This window comes from Leuciscus leuciscus (genome assembly GCF_965113295.1).
Source record: "Leuciscus leuciscus genome assembly, chromosome: 12".
Taxonomy (NCBI): Eukaryota; Metazoa; Chordata; class Actinopteri; order Cypriniformes; family Leuciscidae; genus Leuciscus; species Leuciscus leuciscus.
Window position 1 is genome coordinate 4,020,409 of NC_138736.1, and position 20,848 is coordinate 4,041,256.

A 20,848-nucleotide genomic window follows, 5' to 3' on the forward strand; every position below is an offset into this window, starting at 1 on the left:
TCAGATTTAATCAAAAATATCTTAATTTGTGTTCCGAAGATGAACGAAAGTATTACGGGGTTGGAACGACATGAGGGTGAGTAATTACTGACAGAATTTTCATTTTTGGGTGAACTAACCCTTTAAATGTGGCAAAAGCTAGCAATCTGTACCTTATTTTGTAAGTGTAAAAGTCAAAAATTCCAATTTATTTGTAAAGCACATAATAAAACAACAGAGCTGTACTGAAAGGACAAAATAAAAGTATTACAAAAATAAATAAACACTAATTTAAAAACATCTGTAAAAACCATCACTCATACATGATCTTTTTTTTCTTTTTTTCTTAGCCTTAGTTATAATTCTAAACAAAATCTTAACTTATCAGCAACAAATTGTTATGCATAAGTGAGGAGAAATGGATTTGCAGTGATGGATGATCAAAATAGTTTCATATTCACTGCTCCTGTCACATTTATTTGTGAAAAACCTGAGATTATATCTTTGGTTACACTTTATTTTAAGGTGCCAGTGTTACAGTGTAATTAAGTACTGACAACAACATGTACTTACTATAGGGTTAGGGTAGGATTGGGGTTTGGTTGAGGGTTAGTTGCATGTAATTATGCATAGTTTACTGTTATTACTATGGTAAGTACATGTAACATGCGTACAAGGACATTGTAAATTAAAGTGTTACTGTATTTGTATTTAACTAACAGCAGCATAATGCATAAGTTGTTATAAAATTTGTGTGATATTATGAAATGCCAAAAGTGATTGAAATTAACCAGGAAAATTTATTTTTAAACAAACTGCGGGAATCAATCAATATTAAACACTTTGAGGACCCGATTAGAACACATTTTCCTAAATGGTTTTTAATCTCACAATTGCACCAAATAATGCAAAAAAATATTAAATGGATGAATACTATATTGTAAAACCAAACTGAGAGCATAAACTTTCCACTAGATTTTTAAAGAACAGTCTTCTTGCATGGCTCATCTGTTCTGTTATTTGAAGCGTTTATTTGACATAAGCATACATTCAGCAATTATGCTTATATAGCTTAATGTTTATTGGCAAATTAGCAGACGAACAAACCATAGTAAATAAATCCGTTACACATCAGTTCATCTGGCCGTTACCAAAACTCTTTTGCACACTTTTATAGTTTGACACAGCAGGCGTGAGCTTCTCTTTCCTCGGTTTGTCATGATATGAAGTGTGTCTGGGGCGTAATGCTCTTCACTTGGTGATCTGCTGGATTGGCTGCTGCTTCATAGTTGCAGATTGTCACCTCATGTCTGTGAGGCTGAAAGAGGAATAAAAAGATGAAGGATTTTATGATCCCATTTTCCTTTCCAAGGTGAAACCAATATTTATTAAAAACAGCAACACTAACATAATATCATAAGAATGTAGTGCATTTCCAATCAGTTATTAATAGTGACAATAGAAGTGGTGTTATTATTATTATTATTATAGCAGGATTTGTTTAATCCAGGACTGACCTCTGCGTATTCTCCCCGCAGACCAATGTAATACACGCGAGTGGATTCTGTCCCAAAGTTTCGAGATATGTGGATAGATAAGTGCTCCACATTGGAGAATCTCGCAATCCTATATAAAATGTTGGGGTTGGTCAACATAGATTTAGTGTCCGGTATACAGAATGTACTTGTGCATGTTAACATACTTAAAATTGCTTACTTGGTTGGATACTCAAGCTCGGCATGCGGATCCCTGTTTAGGCGAAAGGCTTGTTCTGGCTCTCTGCTTGTATCATCAAATGACATTTGGGGTATGTTCTTGTACCTGATCACAAAGCACCAGTTGCAACACCCAATCATGTACATTGTAGTTGCATTATCCATTATGTGATGCTGCAAGAGAGGTCTCATTTTCCAGTGAGAGCAAACTCACAGTCTCATTTCAGCTGGGTGTGACTCATCATCTTCTCCAGCAATAATGATCCCTTTCAGCTTCACGCTACCTGTAAACCTGCAGATTTAACCATGTGCATGAACCACATCCACATCTGCTGGCAAAGCATTCCTTACCCAGACAAATCGTATTAAATAGAACATGAAGAAGAACAGAACAGAAATTGAAATTAGTCTAGGAGGATAAATGCTGTTGCAATATAAATCTTACGGTATATTGAACAGAAGCTCCTCGTCAGCATCACTTTCAACAAACTAAAAAAAAAATGAAATGGGAGACATACATTACAACAAACAGAAGAGCAATCTGATAATAAAACAGCCAATGTATTTAATTTCTCTATCCTTATATATATATATATATATATATATATATATATATATATATATATATATCAACATTATGTACGTGTGTGTATACACACGTATTTATATGCATTATTATTATTATTATTATAATATTATATATATTATACACACACAATATACAACAAACATGCCATCGCCACCTAAGAAAGCACATAAAATGTGTAAAAAATGTGGTAAACATTTTTTTAATTTTAAGATTGTGAGCACAAACATGCCATCGCCAGCTAAAAAAAAAACACATGCAATGTGTAAAAAAGGTGGTAAACCTTTACTTTTAGTTTTAAGATTATAATATATGTGGTGGCTCTAAGTTTCCTGCAAAACTATTCTCTACACTATATAAGTGCGTACCTTCGTCCTGTCAGTGCGTTGATCCCAAGGCTTGAAGACCAGTTTCCCATCTCCGTCTCGGCTCTCATTCAAGCACTGAAGCTTCTCGATATCAATGCGTTTGTACAGCTCATATTCCACTCCTCGCTCTGCGGGCTCGTGCTCGCATTCACAGCAGCCGTGGCCGTGGCCGTGACCGTGGCCGTGGCCGTGTCCAGACATGGTGCGTGAACAACGGGAAAAGTGCCAAAACACTCACAACTATGCTCTAAAGAGAGAGATATTCGACAGCTCCAGTGACATATGCTAAAATCGCACAGTTACACACAGGTGGTAGAACCTGCAAAGTAGACAACACGCAAATACGAAAGGTGGAATGTGATTGGACCTTAAAAAGCAAGGGAACCAATGAGGAGCCGAATTTGGAGTCGCGTTCTTGTGACGCATTGGTCGCTCCGCGTCTGCGAGTCAAAACAGTCCGTTCTAGGGGAAATACTTTATACATAACTTTAGATTCTTTAAACACCCTTTTGAGTCTTCCAGAGCCATTTCTCTCTATGGCTCTGGAGTCTTCAAATAATACCGGAAGCTCGTCCTTGAGCGCAAAGCATGATGGGAAGTGTAGTTCTGAGTGGTTAAAGCGCATCATAAGTACCTTTATACCAAAGCCCCTCATTAGACTTTCTCTGTTTATACCATAGATGGTATATATAAATATGGACGTAGTGTCCGTGACGTCACCCGTAGGTTTCTGAAGAGCATTTTTGAAGCCTAAAGTGGGCGGAATCGGCCGTCGCCATCTTGGCCTCGCGTCACCTTGCGTCACTCCCGGATAACAGAAAATGGGCAAAGACTTTAATTTTCTATGGAAAAATAAAACTCACTATATTCGTAAGTCTGTAGTTCTGAATTCTTACAACAAAGGGGGCTTAAATTTCATAGACTTTAGCTCTCTCAACAACACATTCAAGATAAATTGGATCAAGCAATATCTCAAACACCCTACTTCCATCTGGAATTTTATTTCTCATCATGTCTTTTCACAGTTAGGTGGCCTAAAATTTATTCTGCTCTGTAACTATAAAATACAAAAAATCCCAGTTAAACTCTCCAATTTCCACCAACAGGCTCTTTTAGCATGGGCTTTGCTTTACAAGCATAACTTTTCTCCACAGAGGTGTTATATGTGGAACAATTTTAATATTGTTTATAAGAACAAGTCGCTTTTTTACGATAATTGGTTCAACAATGGTATTTTATTAGTCAGTCAGCTCTTTAATAAGAATGGACTACTATACAGTTATTCAGAATTTCTTGCCAAATATAAGATTCCAGTAAGCCCAAAATAATTTTCTATTGTTTTTGATGCTGTGCCCTCAGGTCTTCGTATGTTATTCAGGTCAATTGATATCTCTCCACCATTATCAATGTCACCTCCAGATCCAACTCAGCTTCCGTTAGGTAAAGTCTGTTTCTCTGCCTATAAAGCAGCGAACTCCAAAATTAGATCCTTGTTTCAGGCGGACCTAGTCTCTATTTCTCCTGCATCCTTCTATTGGAATAAGTTTGACCTTAAAGGGATACTTCACCTCTGGAAAGATGAATGTGTATTTAAAATAGGTCATTTATGTAGAAGAAATGTGAAGAAATTTTTGAATTTGGAGCTTTGTAGACTGAGAAAAGCCAGAAAATGTATTTTTGGCTTATGTGGATGAAAGCCGGGAAGTCCGGGAAAAAGAGGATGGTAACCCCTACTACTCAGCTTTCTCCTACTACTCAGCTTTCTTCACAGAACAAAAGCCTGCTAGCTTAGCTTCCAAAGAAAGACGGCAGACACTCTGTACATTCTGTGAGTGAGATCCCAACCTCTATGGGCAGGTTGAAAACATGCAGAACAACGCCTTCTACTGGCTGTAGTCTTTAGCCTCTGGCCAGAAAATCCTCCGATGACGCAAAATGACGATTTTTGCGTCATCTGAGGATTTTTTCCAGACAAAAAATACATAAATCTCTTGTCTCAGGGGGATATGAGGGTGGAAAGCAGGGTAATTCGAAAATACTACAGGTTTTCTACTAATACAAAGCTTAATGCTAAATCCTGAAGTATCCCTTTAACATAGACTGGGAAAAAGTCTGGTCCCTACCCCAGAAGTTCCTTTTAACTAACAAAATTAAAGAAGTCTCGTTCAAGTTACTACACAGGTTTTACCCCACTAATGTATGCTTAAATAAGTTTTAGAATGACATTGATGTAAAATGCTCCTTTTGTGGTTTACATCCTGAAACTATTTCACATTTATTTTGGTCTTGTGAATTCATAAGCTCTGGAAAGACATTAATTCATTTTTAGTTGACAATATTCTTCCTGAGTTCTCCCTGTACTACAAAAATGTAATTTTTGGTTGTTTTAGTGACTGTGGGAAGGACAATGATGCACTCTTTCTAGTAAACCTAATCTTATTTGTTGCCAAATTCCATATCCATAAGTGCAAATTCAGTAATAAAAAACCACTTTTTTCGGTACTAAAAACTGAAATGGAACAATATATTTCTACCATCTCTTCCATACAAAACAAAAAAGCTGTTAAAACTGTGGTTAATTGTACTATGTTTAATGTGTTTATTTGATTAATAGTCTTGTGTTTTGCTCAGTGTCTATGTATATTTTATTTATTTATTTTTATTATTATTTTTCATTTTTCTCTTTTCTCTTTTTTGTGTATTTCTTTCACTTTTGCTTCTTTGATTGTATTGTTGATTATCTGCAATAAAAAAAAAAGAAAATGGGCAAAGAGGCGGGGCGGGGCGTGAGTGGAGCTGGAGGAGCCTGGCTATCTGAAACCACGCTCACCGCTCGACGTGATCGAGTTAGCTCAGGGTTGGGAGGTAATGCTATATGCTACTGAAAGTAGGCTACCCTATGGAAAGTACCAAGTCTGCGACTGCACGCACAGGGCCTCGCGCTAAAGTGACAGTTGATGATGTAAAGCCAATTAAAAGTTCCTGTTTTTGCCCTTCAAAATATTATTAAAAGATAATATTATTAATGCAACACTGCGTGACGTACCTTCACATTTTATAGTCTATAAAAAAAGAGTGACTGACATGTAACTGTTATGCACACAAATCACTGTCACACACACTCTCTCAGAGTAATAGTTACTGCATACATTTTCAACTAGCAGAATAGTACAGGATCACGATACACAGTCTCACTTGTAACTTTGTCCAAGAAAACCACAGTCTCACCCTCACATGGCAGAACCATCTTCATGGGAATTTTAGAAGACAATATTTTTTATTTGTTTATTATTGCGGCAACCCACGCGATCTGGCGTCTTCTCGTCAACTCCTCCACCTGCTTCCCTTGTTGCTGGAAAAACGTATTCCTTTGTTCATTTTCCTCCCTGAACGATCGTGTGACCTGCTATGGCAGTTCTTGATTAAGCAACACTGACCAACAATAACGCTGTTATTAAAAACTCGACAGAAAATCCCAAAACAGCCTCCTACACACGAATTCAAATACAGCGGGATAGGGCGCGATCCTTTAAATATGGCGGCGGACGCCTTCACATTCCCTATATGGTGCGTCAGCACGGCATCGCTCGTAAAGTTCGTGGAGAGCTTATTATTCAGTCCATTTTAAATTCTGATTTTGTCCGCCTCTCAAATGGGTTAAACCATAGATATATTGCCTATGAAGTTCAAGTAAATGCGCTAGAAAATCCGCGCTCATTCAAGGTTGTGCATTTATATCATGGACGGAGAAAGCGCCGACACCTGCAGGATTTCATCTGACGGTACATAAGCATATTATAATCTGTTCCGTGAGAGCAGAACGAACGAGCCTTTATATCTATAGACCTTTTTTAAATCTGAAAACTCCAAAAAGCAACGAAATTGTCAGACATTCATTAGTGCATGTTCACAGAGGAAAACAACTGAAATACAGCGCTGGTTGTTCTCTCGAACGATACTCGACGGAATTCGAAGCCGTGGGCGAAGTAATGGGTGTATTAAATTGTATGAAATAATCCCGAAAAAAGCACAAACACTGCAGAGATGGCAAGTTCAGCGGCTCTCCGTAGACGGGCTCTGAGTGATATGGCTATGAACGACTTTTGCAGATTATGTGAAGTAAATCTACGCATCCACGGTTCAATCAGCATCTATACGTCACGGCTCTCAGCCCGCCCTCTGTTCGTTGATTGGCCGGCTGTTTTCAGGCCGGAGGAAAACGTCTCCGGTTACTTTCGTAACCTCGGTTCCCTGAAAGGCAGGAACGAGACATTACGGATGTCTTATATGGGAACTCCTCCCCTACTCCACTTCTGCTGAAATCTTATGGCTAACGCCAGCTGACAGCTGGCCAATTGACGCAAATATGCAAATATACTGACAAGCCCGCTGGCAGTATAAATGCAGGTGTCGCGTCAATTTCGTCAGAATCAAAACGAAACGCTTGAATCGAACAGCGAACACGGCGGCGAGCGTAATGTCTCGTTCCTGCCTTTCAGGGAACCGAGGTTACGAAAGTAACCGGAGACGTTCCCTTTCAAGGCGGAACTTCGACATTACGGATGTCGTATATGGGAACTGTATAGAATCCCGCCGTGGAAGATGAAACATGCCACTGACTGACAGAACCCACGACCAAACTCCGCCCCCCCCGGAATACACGCGCCTGATAGGCCGAGGCTGGCCAATAGCGAGCTTCTCATCCTGATAGGCCGAGCTGAACCAATCACCCGCCTTTCCAAACCCTGCGCGAATTTGCATATACCAAGCAGTATAACCGGGGGAAGGTTGCACTGAAACAGTCAGGGCAACAACAGTAGAGAACAAGCCAACGCATAGCGGTGACAGTGCACTAAGCATACACATTCATACAACAGAACAACTCATGAGCTAACGCGCAGAGTAGATAACTGTTATTGTGCAGAGGGACTTAACTCACCGAAAGTACTTGAGACGCTACAGAGGGTACATCCAACCTATAAAATCTGGCAAACGTGTTCTGAGACGACCAGCCAGTAGAGGTATGTCTATTCAGGATTTATGCCTTGCGGCTGGCAAGGCATAAATCCTGAATAGACATACCCTTAGTCCAGGCCCACGAAGAGGCAACCGCCCTCGTCGAATGGGCTCTGATGTTAAGGGGGCATTCCGGCCCTAGGCTATCATAAGCCAACACGATAGCGTCCACGATCCAGTGAGCGAGCCTCTGCTTCGAGACCCCCCGTCCCCTGTTACACCCGCCAAAGCACACAAACAGCTGGTCCGATTGTCTAAAAGCGGCCGAGCGATTAATGTACTCCCGCAGCGCTCTGACTGGGCAAACAGAACTTTGAGCGTCAGAATCCTGCGAGGCTGACGGCTCAGTAGATAAGGCAGGCAAGGTAACAATCTGTGCCCTAAAGGGAGTATTGAGCGACTTAGGGACATAGCCTAGTCTCGGTCTGAGAGTAACACTACAGTCTCCCGGTCCAAAGCGAATGCAGTCGACGCTTACCGAGAATGCATGCAGATCCCCGACCCGCTTCGCGGACGCGAGAGCGAGAAGTAGAGCTGTCTTAATGGAAAGCTCCTTTATAGCGATCGAAGCTAGGGGCTCAAATGGTGGAAGAGACAAAGCCTTCAAAACCAGAGCCAAGTCCCATGGCGGCACCGACGGCGGTCGCGCCGGGCATAATCTCCTAGCTCCCCTGAGGAAGCCGATCACTGACGCGTGTCTACCAATAGACTGTCCGTCGACCAGGGAATGAAACGCGGCGATGGCGGCCACGTAAACCTTCAGAGTGGACGGCAAACTCCCGTTATCCATCCTGTATTGAAGGAAGCGCAGAACATCCGACACGGAACAGCTCCCCGGGTCGATGTCGATATCCCTGCACCATTTAGAGAAAACTCCCCATTTCAAGGCATACAAACGTCTGGTAGACGGGGCTCGCGCCTCTGCAATGGTGTTTAGAGCTCGCGAATGCAGCGCGTCTTGCCCGCTCAGCGACCCTGTAGCGGCCACACATGGAGGTTCCACAACGCGGGGTTGGGATGCCAGATCGTGCCGCTCGCCTGAGATTACAGATCCCTCCTGAGAGGAATCTCCCAAGGCTGCCCCACCAGCAGCTCCCTGATGTCTGCTAACCACTACTGGTTCGGCCAGTTGGGAGCTACGAGGATCACTGACGCTTTCTCCTCCCTGATTTTGCACAAAACTGTGGGCAGAGTTTTCACCGAAGGAAAGGCATAGAGTCTGGCTTTCGGCCAGCGCGCAGACAGTGCGTCTCCCCCCAGCGGGGAGCGAGTTAGCGAGAAGAACCCCTGACAGTGCGTGTTCTCTTCCGTGGCAAAGAGGTCTATTTCCGCTCTGCCGAAACGGTTCCAGATCAGCTGAACCGTCCCTGGGTGAAGCCTCCACTCTCCTTGGGGAATCCCGTTCCTCGACAGCATATCCGCCCCGCGGTTCAGAACACCGGGGATGTGCGCTGCTCTCACGGAGAGAAAGTGTCTGTCCGCCCATAGCAGGAGGGACTCCGCCTGCTTGAAAAGGGCTCTGGAATGAACACCTCCCTGACGATTTATGTATGAAACCACGGATGTGTTGTCGGTCCAAATCAGCACATGCCGTTGTAACAACAGGGGTTTGAAGGCTTCGAGGGCTAGGGAGACCGCCTTTAGCTCCAGGCGGTTTATGTGCCATCCCCTCTCCGGCTCCGACCACTGACCCGAAGCGTGCTCGCCCAAGCAGACCGCTCCCCAACCTGAGGTCGACGCATCCGTCAAAACCTCTGTGCGTCGTGTCACGATGCCCAAGGGGACTCCTGAGCTGAATAACCCCGGGTTTCTCCATGGCGCCAGAGCACGAATGCAGCTGTGGGTAACCATGATGCGCTTGTGGCCGGAGGACCACGCTCCCGGGGGAACTCGAGCTTTTAGCCAGAGTTGAAGCGGTCTCATATGCAGCAGACCCAGGTGACACACTGAGGAAGCCGCCGCCATCCGTCCCAATAGTCTCTGAAAAACCTTCAGCGGGACGGGCTTGCCTGGCCTGAAGAGACCCAGAGATGATCTTAGAGCCTCTACCCGCTCCGTGGAGAGACGGGCTCGCATCTTTACCGAGTCCAAACACACCCCCAGAAATGTAGCGGTCTGACTCGGAGTGAACACACTTTTCTGAACGTTTACCCGCATTCCCAGCATCTTCAAGTGGCAAAGCAGAGCTTCCACATGGCCGATTAACGTCTCTTTCGAGTGGGCGAGAATCAGCCAGTCGTCCAGGTAGTTCAGGATGCGCATTCCGCTCGATCTGAGGGGGGGAAGCGCCGCATCTACACATTTCGAGAACGTGCGGGGGGCCAGGGCCAGTCCAAACGGGAGCACCGAGTATTGGTACGCCACGTCCTCGAACGCGAATCTCAGGAAACGTCTGTGACGCTTCACTATCTGGATATGAAAGTACGCGTCCTATAAGTCCACTGAAGCGAACCAGTCCCCGGGGCGAACTTGCGTCAGGATCTGTTTCAAAGTCGTCATTTTGAAAGCTCGCTTGTGCAGCGCTCTGTTAATCGGGTCTCAGGTCCAGGATTGGGCGGAGACCTCCGCCTTTCTTCGGCACTACGAAGTAGCGACTGTAGAAGCCGTTTTCCCGTTCGCTCGGGGTGACCGGTTCTATCGCTCCCTTCTCTAGCAAGCTGCAAACTTCCTGCCTCAGAATGTGAGCGTTTTGGGGCAAAGTTAATGACGGGATCACGCCGCGGAAGCGGGGTGGTCTGCGTTTGAACTGAAGTGTATACCCGTGGCGAATTATGTTTAACACCCACGGCGAAATGCCCGGAATAGCTTCCCACGCGGCTAGAAAATGACTCAGTGGTCGAGGTTCTAAACCTGCGGTCATCGCCGCTGAGGTCGCCGGCGCTGCCGGAGGATTGTGAGTGGGGGGGGGACACCTCGCGCCCAAGAGGTGGGTTTATAATTATGAACCGTGATTCTGCGCTGCTTGAGGGCAGGGCGAATGACACAGTGTAGGGTGCAAGAGGGAGAAAAGCCTCTTTTTGTGAAGAGATCATTTGCTTTATTGAACATTCTTTTGTTTGAACACAAGCAACAACATTCACACATACTGAACACGCGTCGCTCAGACTCGAACACTGAGGAACTGTGTGCGTTAGAGCACAACGCTTGGGGGAAGGACCTCCCTGGTGCTCTCTCTCCCTCTTGCCCGGATCGTCAGGACGACTGCTTTGAAGCCGCCGCGTTCGTCGCTGGCTTCCCCCTTTCTCTGCGCGGGCTGTTCCTTCGGGCTGCCCCCCTCTTCCCTGCGCCTTGCCACTGGCCGGTTCGACCGCCACGGCGATCCGGATCGGTGCGGGGGGTTGATGGCTGCCTGGCAGGACCCTGAGGACGGCGCGAGGCCGACGAAGAGCGGGAGCGAGGCTGAGGCGGCGGTGCGCGGCGAGGGATGACGTGACTCATCGCCTTCGCTTTCTTCTGCGTCTCGGAGTAGCGCTCCGTGACTTTATCCACCGCGTCCCCGAACAGGCCGGTCGAGGTGATTGGCGCGTTGAGTAGCGTCTTCCTATCGGCGTCCTTTACATCCAATAGGGTGAGCCAGAGGTGCCTGTGAAGGACCACCAGATACCCCATCGAGCGGCCGACAGCCTGAGGTAGCCATCGCGCTTGGTAGCCACGAGCGCGAGGTCCGTCGCTGAACGCAGGTCTCGGATAACGCCAGCATCTGCCGAGGCGGCGCCATCCATAGACTTAAGCAGCTTTGCTTGCATGACTTGTAGGATAGCCATAGCGTGAAGCACGGATACCGCCTCCCCTGCTGCGCCGTAGGCCTTGTCCGCCTGGTGGGCCGTGAACCTACAGGGTTTGGACGGCAAAGTGCGGTCCGAGCCCAGGGCAGGTGTCGAGTTCGGGCACAGGTGCGCGGCGACGGTTTCTTCGACGGGGGGCATGTGCAGGTATCCGTGAGCCTCTGCATCGTCCACAGGGGCGAACATGGCCTGCGTAGAAGCGAGGGTGCGCGCCGACTGGGGTGCAGCCCAAGACTTCACAACCTGGTCATGTACGTCAGGAAAGAACGGGGTTCCCCTTTTTGAAGCGGCCTGCCGGCGGCTCGACTGGAGGAACCACGTGTCGAGCTTACTCTTGGACGGCTCGTCCGGAGCGTTCCATGAGAGGTCGAGCTCGTCGACGGCCATGGATAGGATCCTAAGGAGCTCGTCCTGGAGGTCCATCAAATTTTCCTGCTCCGACCGGGAGTGCTCGGATCCCCAGTCCTTCTCAGACGCTGACAGGGACATCGAGTCGCCCTCTTCATTGGCTCCGAAGGAAACGAAGTCAGCGACCTCGAGAGGGGGGCGAAAGGTGGCGTCAGGGAAGCTCACCGCTTCCCGTTCCCTGTCCCTTCGGTTGGGGGGGCTCACCAGCGGCTCTGTGGCGGCGGTGGGCCCGATCCCCGCTGCTGCGCGAGCCTCGTCCCGTCTGGCTTTGAGAGCTCGCATCGGCAGGTCCGCGCAGTTCTCGCACGACATGCCGTCCGATAGGGCTGCCTCGGCGTGAGCCAGTCCCATACACGCGACGCAGAACAGGTGCGTGTCCGGAGGCACAATGGGGCCTGAGCACAAGTTGCACGTGGTCGCCATCGGATGCTGAAGACAGTAATCCACGTATCTTCCTTGCACCTTCAACGACAGCGAATCAATAGTAGGTTGATTTAGGTTGTTTAGGTTGATATCTCAGTTAGCACACGATTTGAGCGTGAAGAGAGAGATTCTGACGAAATTGACGCGACACCTGCATTTATACTGCCAGCGGGCTTGTCAGTATTTGCATATTTGCGTCAATTGGCCAGCTGTCAGCTGGCGTTAGCCATAAGATTTCAGCAGAAGTGGAGTAGGGGAGGAGTTCCCATATACGACATCCGTAATGTCGAAGTTCCGCCTTGAAAGGGAACGGAAAGCTATGACGCTGTCTCAGAATGTACAATTCTGTATGATCTCTCTGATGAGGGTTATAGAGACATTAATCGGAAGGCTGCTGCGTGCCGTGCGTGGAGGAAAGTTCCCCAGGACGTTGATATGTCAGGTCGGCTAAATGTGATATAGTGGTATATAGGGCTTTTAATTGTATTAACTGCCCTAATAACGTTAGAAAATCATGAAAATAAAAAATTACATGACAACTTATCATTATAAAATCATTATTTATTTTATTAAAAGTGAGAATTCAGGTTTGTTTATCAGTACCATAGCAACGCTAACTTCCGCTGGAATTGTCGGATAGGAACCGTCCGTAGCCTTTCGCAAGAGTTCAATTTTTTGAACGCATCCGGATGACAAACAAACACGATTTTTTTCGTACCGCACTCGTTCGGACCATAGACAGTATAAGAAATGGACAGAGTCATCTCATTGGAACTCAATTGAGACAAGTGAAGCCCATTTTCAGCGATTTTTTAGGACTTCCGTTCCTGACGCGCAGACTCAAACCGAGCTTGACGACGTAGATGTGACGTGAGCAACCCGTCTGTCTTCTAGTGGCTGTGGCATGAGAAATCTGAATCATTCCCTTCCGAATCTTGCAGAGACGGAGAGCGTGAGTAGGAGGTGTCCATGAGCTACGAGCAGGAGAAACTTTTGCTAGGTATTCTGATTAATTATTTTGTCATTTTGCCTCCACGTCTCCCCGATTGCCCGCGAGCTTCTCCTCCCGTCAATACGGTAATCTCTCTACTGTGCGACAGAGAGTCGTGTGGTTATGACGCAATCGTTAGCCTACTTTTACAAAAACTGTTTTTACTGGGCCATAACGTAAGCTACAAGGTAATGGAGCATTTTATACATTGTCGTGTTTCTTTAGAAATAAATAATGGACAAATGGAGTCTTCAAACGCCTCAGATGTAAAGTTATTCGCTGTCAAAGTGACGCCAAAATGAATGGGAGTCAATGGGATGCTAACAGCAGGTGAAGTTCTGCTACAAGATGGTGGCACGCGGCCGGCTTCAACTTCCGGTCGACTTCCTTCCCGCTTGGTTTGGACCCGGTTCGCACCCATTCGCATGCGGTCTGCGAATTTCCATAGGAAATGAATGACTTCCGGTCGTTTCGTAGCCGTATCGGAGCTGATTTCAACTGCCAGTGTGAAGGCGGCGTGAGTACAGAAGCGAAATTAAATTGAGCGGAAGTACGAAGTCTGACGTAGTCAGGCTAAATGAACCATGCTTTTACTATAGTAAAAGTGTAGTAACCGTGTTTCTTTGGTTGGACTGATAAAGTTATCATTTGTACAGCCACAGTATTACTACAAATAAGTCAGACAGAAACATCAAAAGAAATACATAAAAAAGACACTTGCATGACACTGTACTACAGCCTTTTTATTTATTGTTTTGTAGCCTGCAATGAGGCGCTCAGTATCTTCATCGGACCCTACAAGATAAACACGGTACTTTTTTGGCACAACATAAACCCATTAATATTACGAGACAATAAAATAAAATATAACTTTAATTAGTGTTAAACATTTGAATTCTTACACTTCAAAACTGAGGGCGCATCTCAGCTGCTGCATCTGACTGCCATGTTTACATCACCACCATCACCGCAAAGCTCCTCCCTCCCGCACGCAATGGGTTGTGGGCAATATTAGCCGTTAGAGCAAGGTGCATTGATTTTTTGGGTGTTTCTCAATATGCGTTCTTCAGCGATCTTGCGTCCTTGTGTTCTCGTTTTACGTCATCATTAACCGTCGAAGTTCAGACCCAATTCTCAAGAACGCAAGTACAGAGGACGCATGAAAGAACCCGGATGTGTTCTTGATACCGAGGATGCATCGAATGCAGACTTGAGCTAGTACTCGCCTGGTGTCCCAGAAGTCATTGCGGCCGGTTCCGAGTTCGTTCTTCCAAGGAAGCTTGGCAAGACCGGTCTCCACGAGAACACAAGTCCGTTCTCTGCGTTCTTGGAATTGAGAAACAGCCCTGCACTTCGAATTCTAACCGGAAATAGTAGACCATCCGGGTATCTTTGGAATACTCATTTCAACATACTACGATTTGGGCCGTACTAATTCTAGTTTCGCATACTATTTAGGACGGATAGTATGCGAATTGGGACAACTGACACTGCTGCACGCTCGCTCACTCGTTTAAAGTTGTGATTGGGCAGCCCAGTGTCAATCAAGAAAAGAACCAATCACGCTGATCTACGTGTTTCATGGGCTGGACTGTCAGAAAAAAAAAACTAACACTGACTTTTTTTGACCACTGCATTACACCGGCACAAACCCAGCGCCGCCAATTAAGCAAAACAAAACAAAACGAATGGGCCGCCGATGTACACATTTTATGGGCCGTTAAAAAATAAAAATATGTATGAGTATGAGATGTATCGGCCCAAAAAGCATGTCGGCCCACCGGGCAAATGCCCGGTATGCCCGATGGCCAGTCCAGCCCTGGCTTTAGTAAAGTTAGCTTCATTCATTGAGAGAAAAGGTATGACGTCACATGTCCACCTTTTGGGTTTGTAGTCTTTGTAATTACGTATTTTCACAGTCTTATACCTCAACAGTTTTACATCAAACTGCGACTTTCTTGACTTTAAAATGTATCTTTTAAATTGACAAACATCATATGTGTAATTCAGGGCACAATTCAAACGAGATCAAAATATTTGTTGTCTCTCGCCATTGACTACCATACAATATTTTTCCGAAATAAGGTCCCATGGTGGTCCACCGGAAGGGGAGGGACTTGAACAAGCCAACATACTTTGACAGTTTGTTTACAAGATGGTCGATATGACATTTAAAGTTGAGAGAGTCGTCAATGAGGACCCCCAGGAATTTAATGCACTCTTTTTATCTCCTGCCCATTAATTTTAATCAGGCAGAGATCAGTGTTTTTAAATTTAATTTTTTTGCTCGATTTGAATAAAATAAAATTTGTTTTGCCGACATTTAATGACAGTTTGTTACATTTAAACCATTAAACTTTAGTTAACTCTGAGTTTACTATATCTTGTAGAATAAGTGGGTTCCTGTGTGATGTAAACAAATTTGTGTCATCAGCAAAAATTATTTTATGAAATATTTTACTGGAATTTCTAAAATCATTTATATATAGAATAAATAAGAGTGGCCCTAAAATGGAGCCCTGGGGGACCCCAAAGATTATGGGCTTACAAGTAGAGTTATGATCATCAACATGGACATAATGTTCCCTCTCATATAGATAACTTCTGAACCATTCAAGTGCTAGACCTCTGATACCATAGTGATGCAATTTGTGCAATAAAATATCAAAGTCAATGGTATCAAAGGCTTTTGATAGGTCCGAGAAAAAACACCACATTTTCCCTCTTCAATGCAGTCATTAATTTGTTCTATTAGGTCGAGTATTGCCATACAGGTTGTGCTCTTTTTTCTAAAACCGTATTGAGAAGGAACAAGAATATCTAATTTATCAAGAAAGCCACTGAGTCTATTGTATACTACCTTCTCCATTACTTTAGAGAAAACGGGTAGAATTGATATGGGCCGGTAATTGCTCATATCATTCTCTTGCAAGAGGCTTAGTCACAAAATCACAGCAGCTACCCCGTGACGTGAGCAAGACCGGACACCCAGCCCAGGAAATTACCTTCTTATACTCCTCCTTCAAGGTCTTTCCTCTGTAGTTTTCCACTCACCCAGCATGGCCACATCTAGCTCATTTAGAAATGACCCCTCTAACCCCCCTTGGCTAAATTATCTTCCATACCTAAAGAGTTAAAGGTTCTTAACCATTTGTCTTACTGTGTGTCTTGCTTACGCCAGGTGCACAAACATACATAAATTCCAGAAGAGAAATGAATGCTTAAAACCACAAAATGTCTAAGAAAGTTAATGAAAAAAGTAAAATATAAATTTTTCTACAACAACCTCATCCAACGCATTTTGATGATGAGCAAGCTCAACCTTTTCAACATCAGATAGAACCATTTTAGATAGAAGATTTGAAATTTTACATATTATAATACTCTCATCCTTGTTTTTCTTTTTAGCCAATTTGCTACCAAAAGAACGTATGTATTTACCAATTTCATATTTCACTAATTCCCAATTACAGCAAAAATTGTTTTCCTTATTTGCTTTTTCCCAATAACTAGTGATTATACATTTTGCAAAATCGTACATATTTTACGAATTGCCCAATTCGTATGAATTCATACGAATGACCTATCCCTGACCCCGCCCCTAAACCTACCCATCACGTGGGTTTAGACAAATCGTACAAATTCGTACGAGTGAGGTCGTACGATTTAGCCATCTTTTTATCATTCGTACGAATTCGTACGAATTGGTCGTGAGATAGTGTTGGGCTACCATAATATGTGAGCAACATGTATGTACATGTTTTCATTTATGAGAGAATAATGTTTATGCATGGTTATTGAAAAAACTAAAAATGAAAGTTTCTGAAATAAGGCCACAAAACACATACTAAATATGTGTCAATAAGACTTTTGACTAATGGATGTCGTCGCCTAGAGTTTTTTCTTCAAAATGATGTGAAAATCCTCCTACCTAATCATTCACATAAAACGATACATTGATTTAAATTTTGTGAAACACTTTTAGTTTGGAAAGGCAATATGCGGATGGGGCGTAAACGATCCAACACCATCATGAATATTTAGTGGTTCACACCTGAGAAGTTCACACCCATAATGAGCCTTTCATTCAGGTGTGTCACTGAGCCACAGGAAAGAATGCAAGGACTATATATATATATATATATATATATATATAATTGGTTCACAGTTGGAAACACAGTTGTTGTTGTTTTTTTCACAAATTGTGCTTGCAAATTGTATAATATCCAAGGTAAACATTTCTAGTAATTGTGCAGTTAATTCTCATGCTGCATTTTCAGAAAGTTTTGGAATATATTCTCTACCCAAATATGTCACTAATAAAACACAATAAAAAATGATTTAAAGAGAAGGCTTATATTGACCTTTTAAGTTTTTGTTTACATCTATCCTTGTAGATATTTTAGCTATTTTATTAAAAAAGTTATACAATTACAACAATTACAATTTTAACAATATTTCCAGTGTAATCTTTCTTTGTAAAAATACATTTTATCATACGTATTTCAAAGTTAAGGATTCATTAGTTTGAATATCGCCTACATTGGAACAAACACTATAACATCTTAGTTGATTATTTTTGACAAAACATAGCCTATATATATATATATATTTAACACATGAGCAGAAATTGGCAACATTATAAGCTTATTTGATGTGGCAGAATTTCACAGTAAAAACTTTATAATCTATCGGATTTTTGTAGTCGATTTTTACTCATCTTAGTATAGCAATAGAGTTTGCTAAAAGCTGTTCATTCATTCACACACACACAGAAACGCGATTCATTTTAAAACAGTATTTGTGCCAGCTGTTGTAGCTACACAAGAGCACGCATCTGTGCATTCATTCACGCACAGAAACGCGATTCATATTTAAACAGTCTTTTTGCGTGTACAGACACTTGCGATTAGAACAAAGCATAGAACTGACCTATTCCTCAGCCGGATCTGTTGCTCCTCGAAATGAAACTTCCAGAACTTCTGAGGTAAATTTTCCAGGATTATTATCAAGATAGTATTATTCCTCACAGCGTCCTAATGTACATGAGTCTGAAAGTGAACTCGCAGTGTGTGTTATCCAGCTGATGTGGGCGTTTCACAGCGCGCGCTCTCCGTGGGCGGAGTCAAATTAAAACATAATGAGCGAGAATGACTGACATCTCTCTTTTCATTCATATTACATAAACTGAGAATATTAGTTTTTTATAAAAATTACTTCATTTAAAAGAAGAGAATTCAAGCTTCATGCCTGTGTGACTGTTTGACTGAGTATTCGCTGAGTTACAGTTCATTTTCGGACGCATTTCAGAATGGACTACACTGACAGAGAGAAGGCAGAACTCGCTTCGTGTTTATTTTTCTTTATTTGGCGAAAAGCACAACACTTTGTTTTTATTATTAGTATACACAAAAAAAAATACACACTTAACAGGATCGATTGATGTATAACACAAGCATATAAGATAAAAATTAATATTAGTATTTTGATTCTTTTTTGCACTGATAAGGAAAAAACGAGTGTTTACTTATATTTGTGTGTGTGTGTGTGAGTGAGGCGGGGGTGTGATCGAACAGTAGAAACATAAAAACATACTCCTTCATTTAGTTTTTACAGGACATCATTCAAACTGCAAAGTGTTTAAAGGGATAGTTCACTTTGAAATAAATTTTTGGTATGTTTTAGCTTACCTCAAGGGCATCCAAGATATAGGTGTCTTTTTTTCCGCAGTAGTTTCAATTTTGACATTTTTAGGTCAAACCGTTCTTGTCTGTCAGTCATATAATGCAGGTCTATGGTCATAATCTCAAAGAGCATGCACAGAGTCCAAATTAAAACAATTCCCGTCGTCCAAATTAAACAATTCCCCATCGTAAGTACACATTGATGGCCCAAGACACGAAACGAGCGGTTTGTGTGAGAAAACGAACAGTATTTATATCGTTTTTACCACTTATACACAGCCATGTCCGAGTGATCTGATCTGACGTGTGCGCAGACTGGTGCATAGATATATACACACTAGATGTCGCCTTGTCTACGGCAGTTCATTGGAACGAATGTCTTTAAGGCGACATCTAGTGTATCTATGCACCAGTCTGCGTACACGTCAGATCAGATCACTTCGACATGGCAGCGTATAAGAGGTAAAAACGATATAAATACTGTTCGTTTTCTCACACAAACCGCTCGTTTCGTGTCTTAGGCCATCAATGTGTACTTACGATGGGGAATTGTTTAATTTGGACGACGGGGAATTGTTTTAATTTGGACTCTGTGCTTGTGACAGTGACCATCGACCTGCATTATATGACTGACAGACAAGAACGGTTTGACCTAAAAATATAAAAATTGAAACTACTGCGGAAAAAAAGACACCTACATCTTGGATGCCCTTGAGGTAAGCTAAAACATACCAAAAATTAATTTCAAAGTGAACTATCCCTTTAAAGGTGCATTGCGCAAGTCTCTGAGTTTTTGCAGAACTATGCCCCCTCTGGCGGCAAGCGAAACTGCAACAACAAAAGTTTTCTTTTTTTTATCTTACGTGGAGTTTGCGTTGGTGTTTGAAATGAACTACAAGCCGGTCTCTTAGAATCCATCTTCTACTGAGAATGGCGGCGAATACACAAACCTGCCAGACATAGCCAGGTGAGCGTGCCGTGAACGCGCATGACGTCACGCCCAGTCTCTTATTTATTTTACTGTACAGGATTATAGAGGCCATCGCAGTGATCAGAGAAGGGCTCATTCAACCCATCAGGCAATTGTTTAAGCATGTATGGGTTAGAAAACGGGTATTTTTAACATGAAAAGTTGCGCAATGCACCTTTAAGTAATTGTTAATTAAAATTTTAAGGAAAACAAATATATTAATCTGAAATGTAGCAAATTAATTTTCAATTCATTCAGGTACAATTACCAAACATATCTCAAGGTCTTTTTGTCTTTTTATTAATTTAATTAATAAACTAATTATATAAAACTATTGTCAGTGCTCTACAAATAAACTGGTTCTATGCCTTACTTTATTAATAAAACTTATTTAAAAAATTTCGATCTTTTCGATCGCACCCACACCTCTCTCTCAACATATTCCAGCATTGCAATCTTTACATCGCAGCCTGCTTCAGAGCTTCAGAGCTAAGGCGGACCTACAGAATAGATTAGGTGTCCCTAAAGAACCCGCGTATCTAACAGTAAGCTTCTGCTAAATTACTAAATGTAAAAATTGCCTTGACATTGGACATTCGCACATTTAGGGACCGTCTCTAAAGTTGCATACAACATTGGCATACACGTTTCTAACTTCAATAGCAAACTTAAATGTATTTGAATAAATATCAAAAATCCAAAGGGTGCGCATTATGCCTGACACTACATGAACACTTTACAGTTGGTTTTATGACTGTAAGTCGTTCTATTCAAATGCTATCGGAGTTAGAAACGTGTATACCAAAGTCGTATACACTTTAGAGACGGTCCCTAAATGTGCGAATGTCCAACATCAAGCCATCTGTATGCCAATCTATCACTGGGAAACGCTCAGCATTAAGCTTTGCGCGTTATTCTGAGTC

General features: G+C 43.1%; 1 protein-coding gene across 1 annotated transcript; it reads right to left on the reverse strand.

Moving 5' to 3' along the window:
• Positions 1-990: 990 nt before the first annotated feature.
• On the reverse strand, positions 991-3,009 carry pithd1 (PITH (C-terminal proteasome-interacting domain of thioredoxin-like) domain containing 1). The gene is made up of 6 exons (XM_082186003.1): positions 2,649-3,009; positions 2,140-2,183; positions 1,909-1,986; positions 1,696-1,800; positions 1,497-1,605; positions 991-1,297 (listed from the first exon to the last, which is right to left on the reverse strand). The coding sequence occupies exons 1-6, from the start codon at positions 2,847-2,849 to the stop codon at positions 1,196-1,198; spliced, it is 639 nt and encodes a 212-aa protein (XP_082042129.1). The 5' UTR covers positions 2,850-3,009; the 3' UTR covers positions 991-1,195.
• Between the last annotated feature and the right edge of the window lie 17,839 nt (positions 3,010-20,848).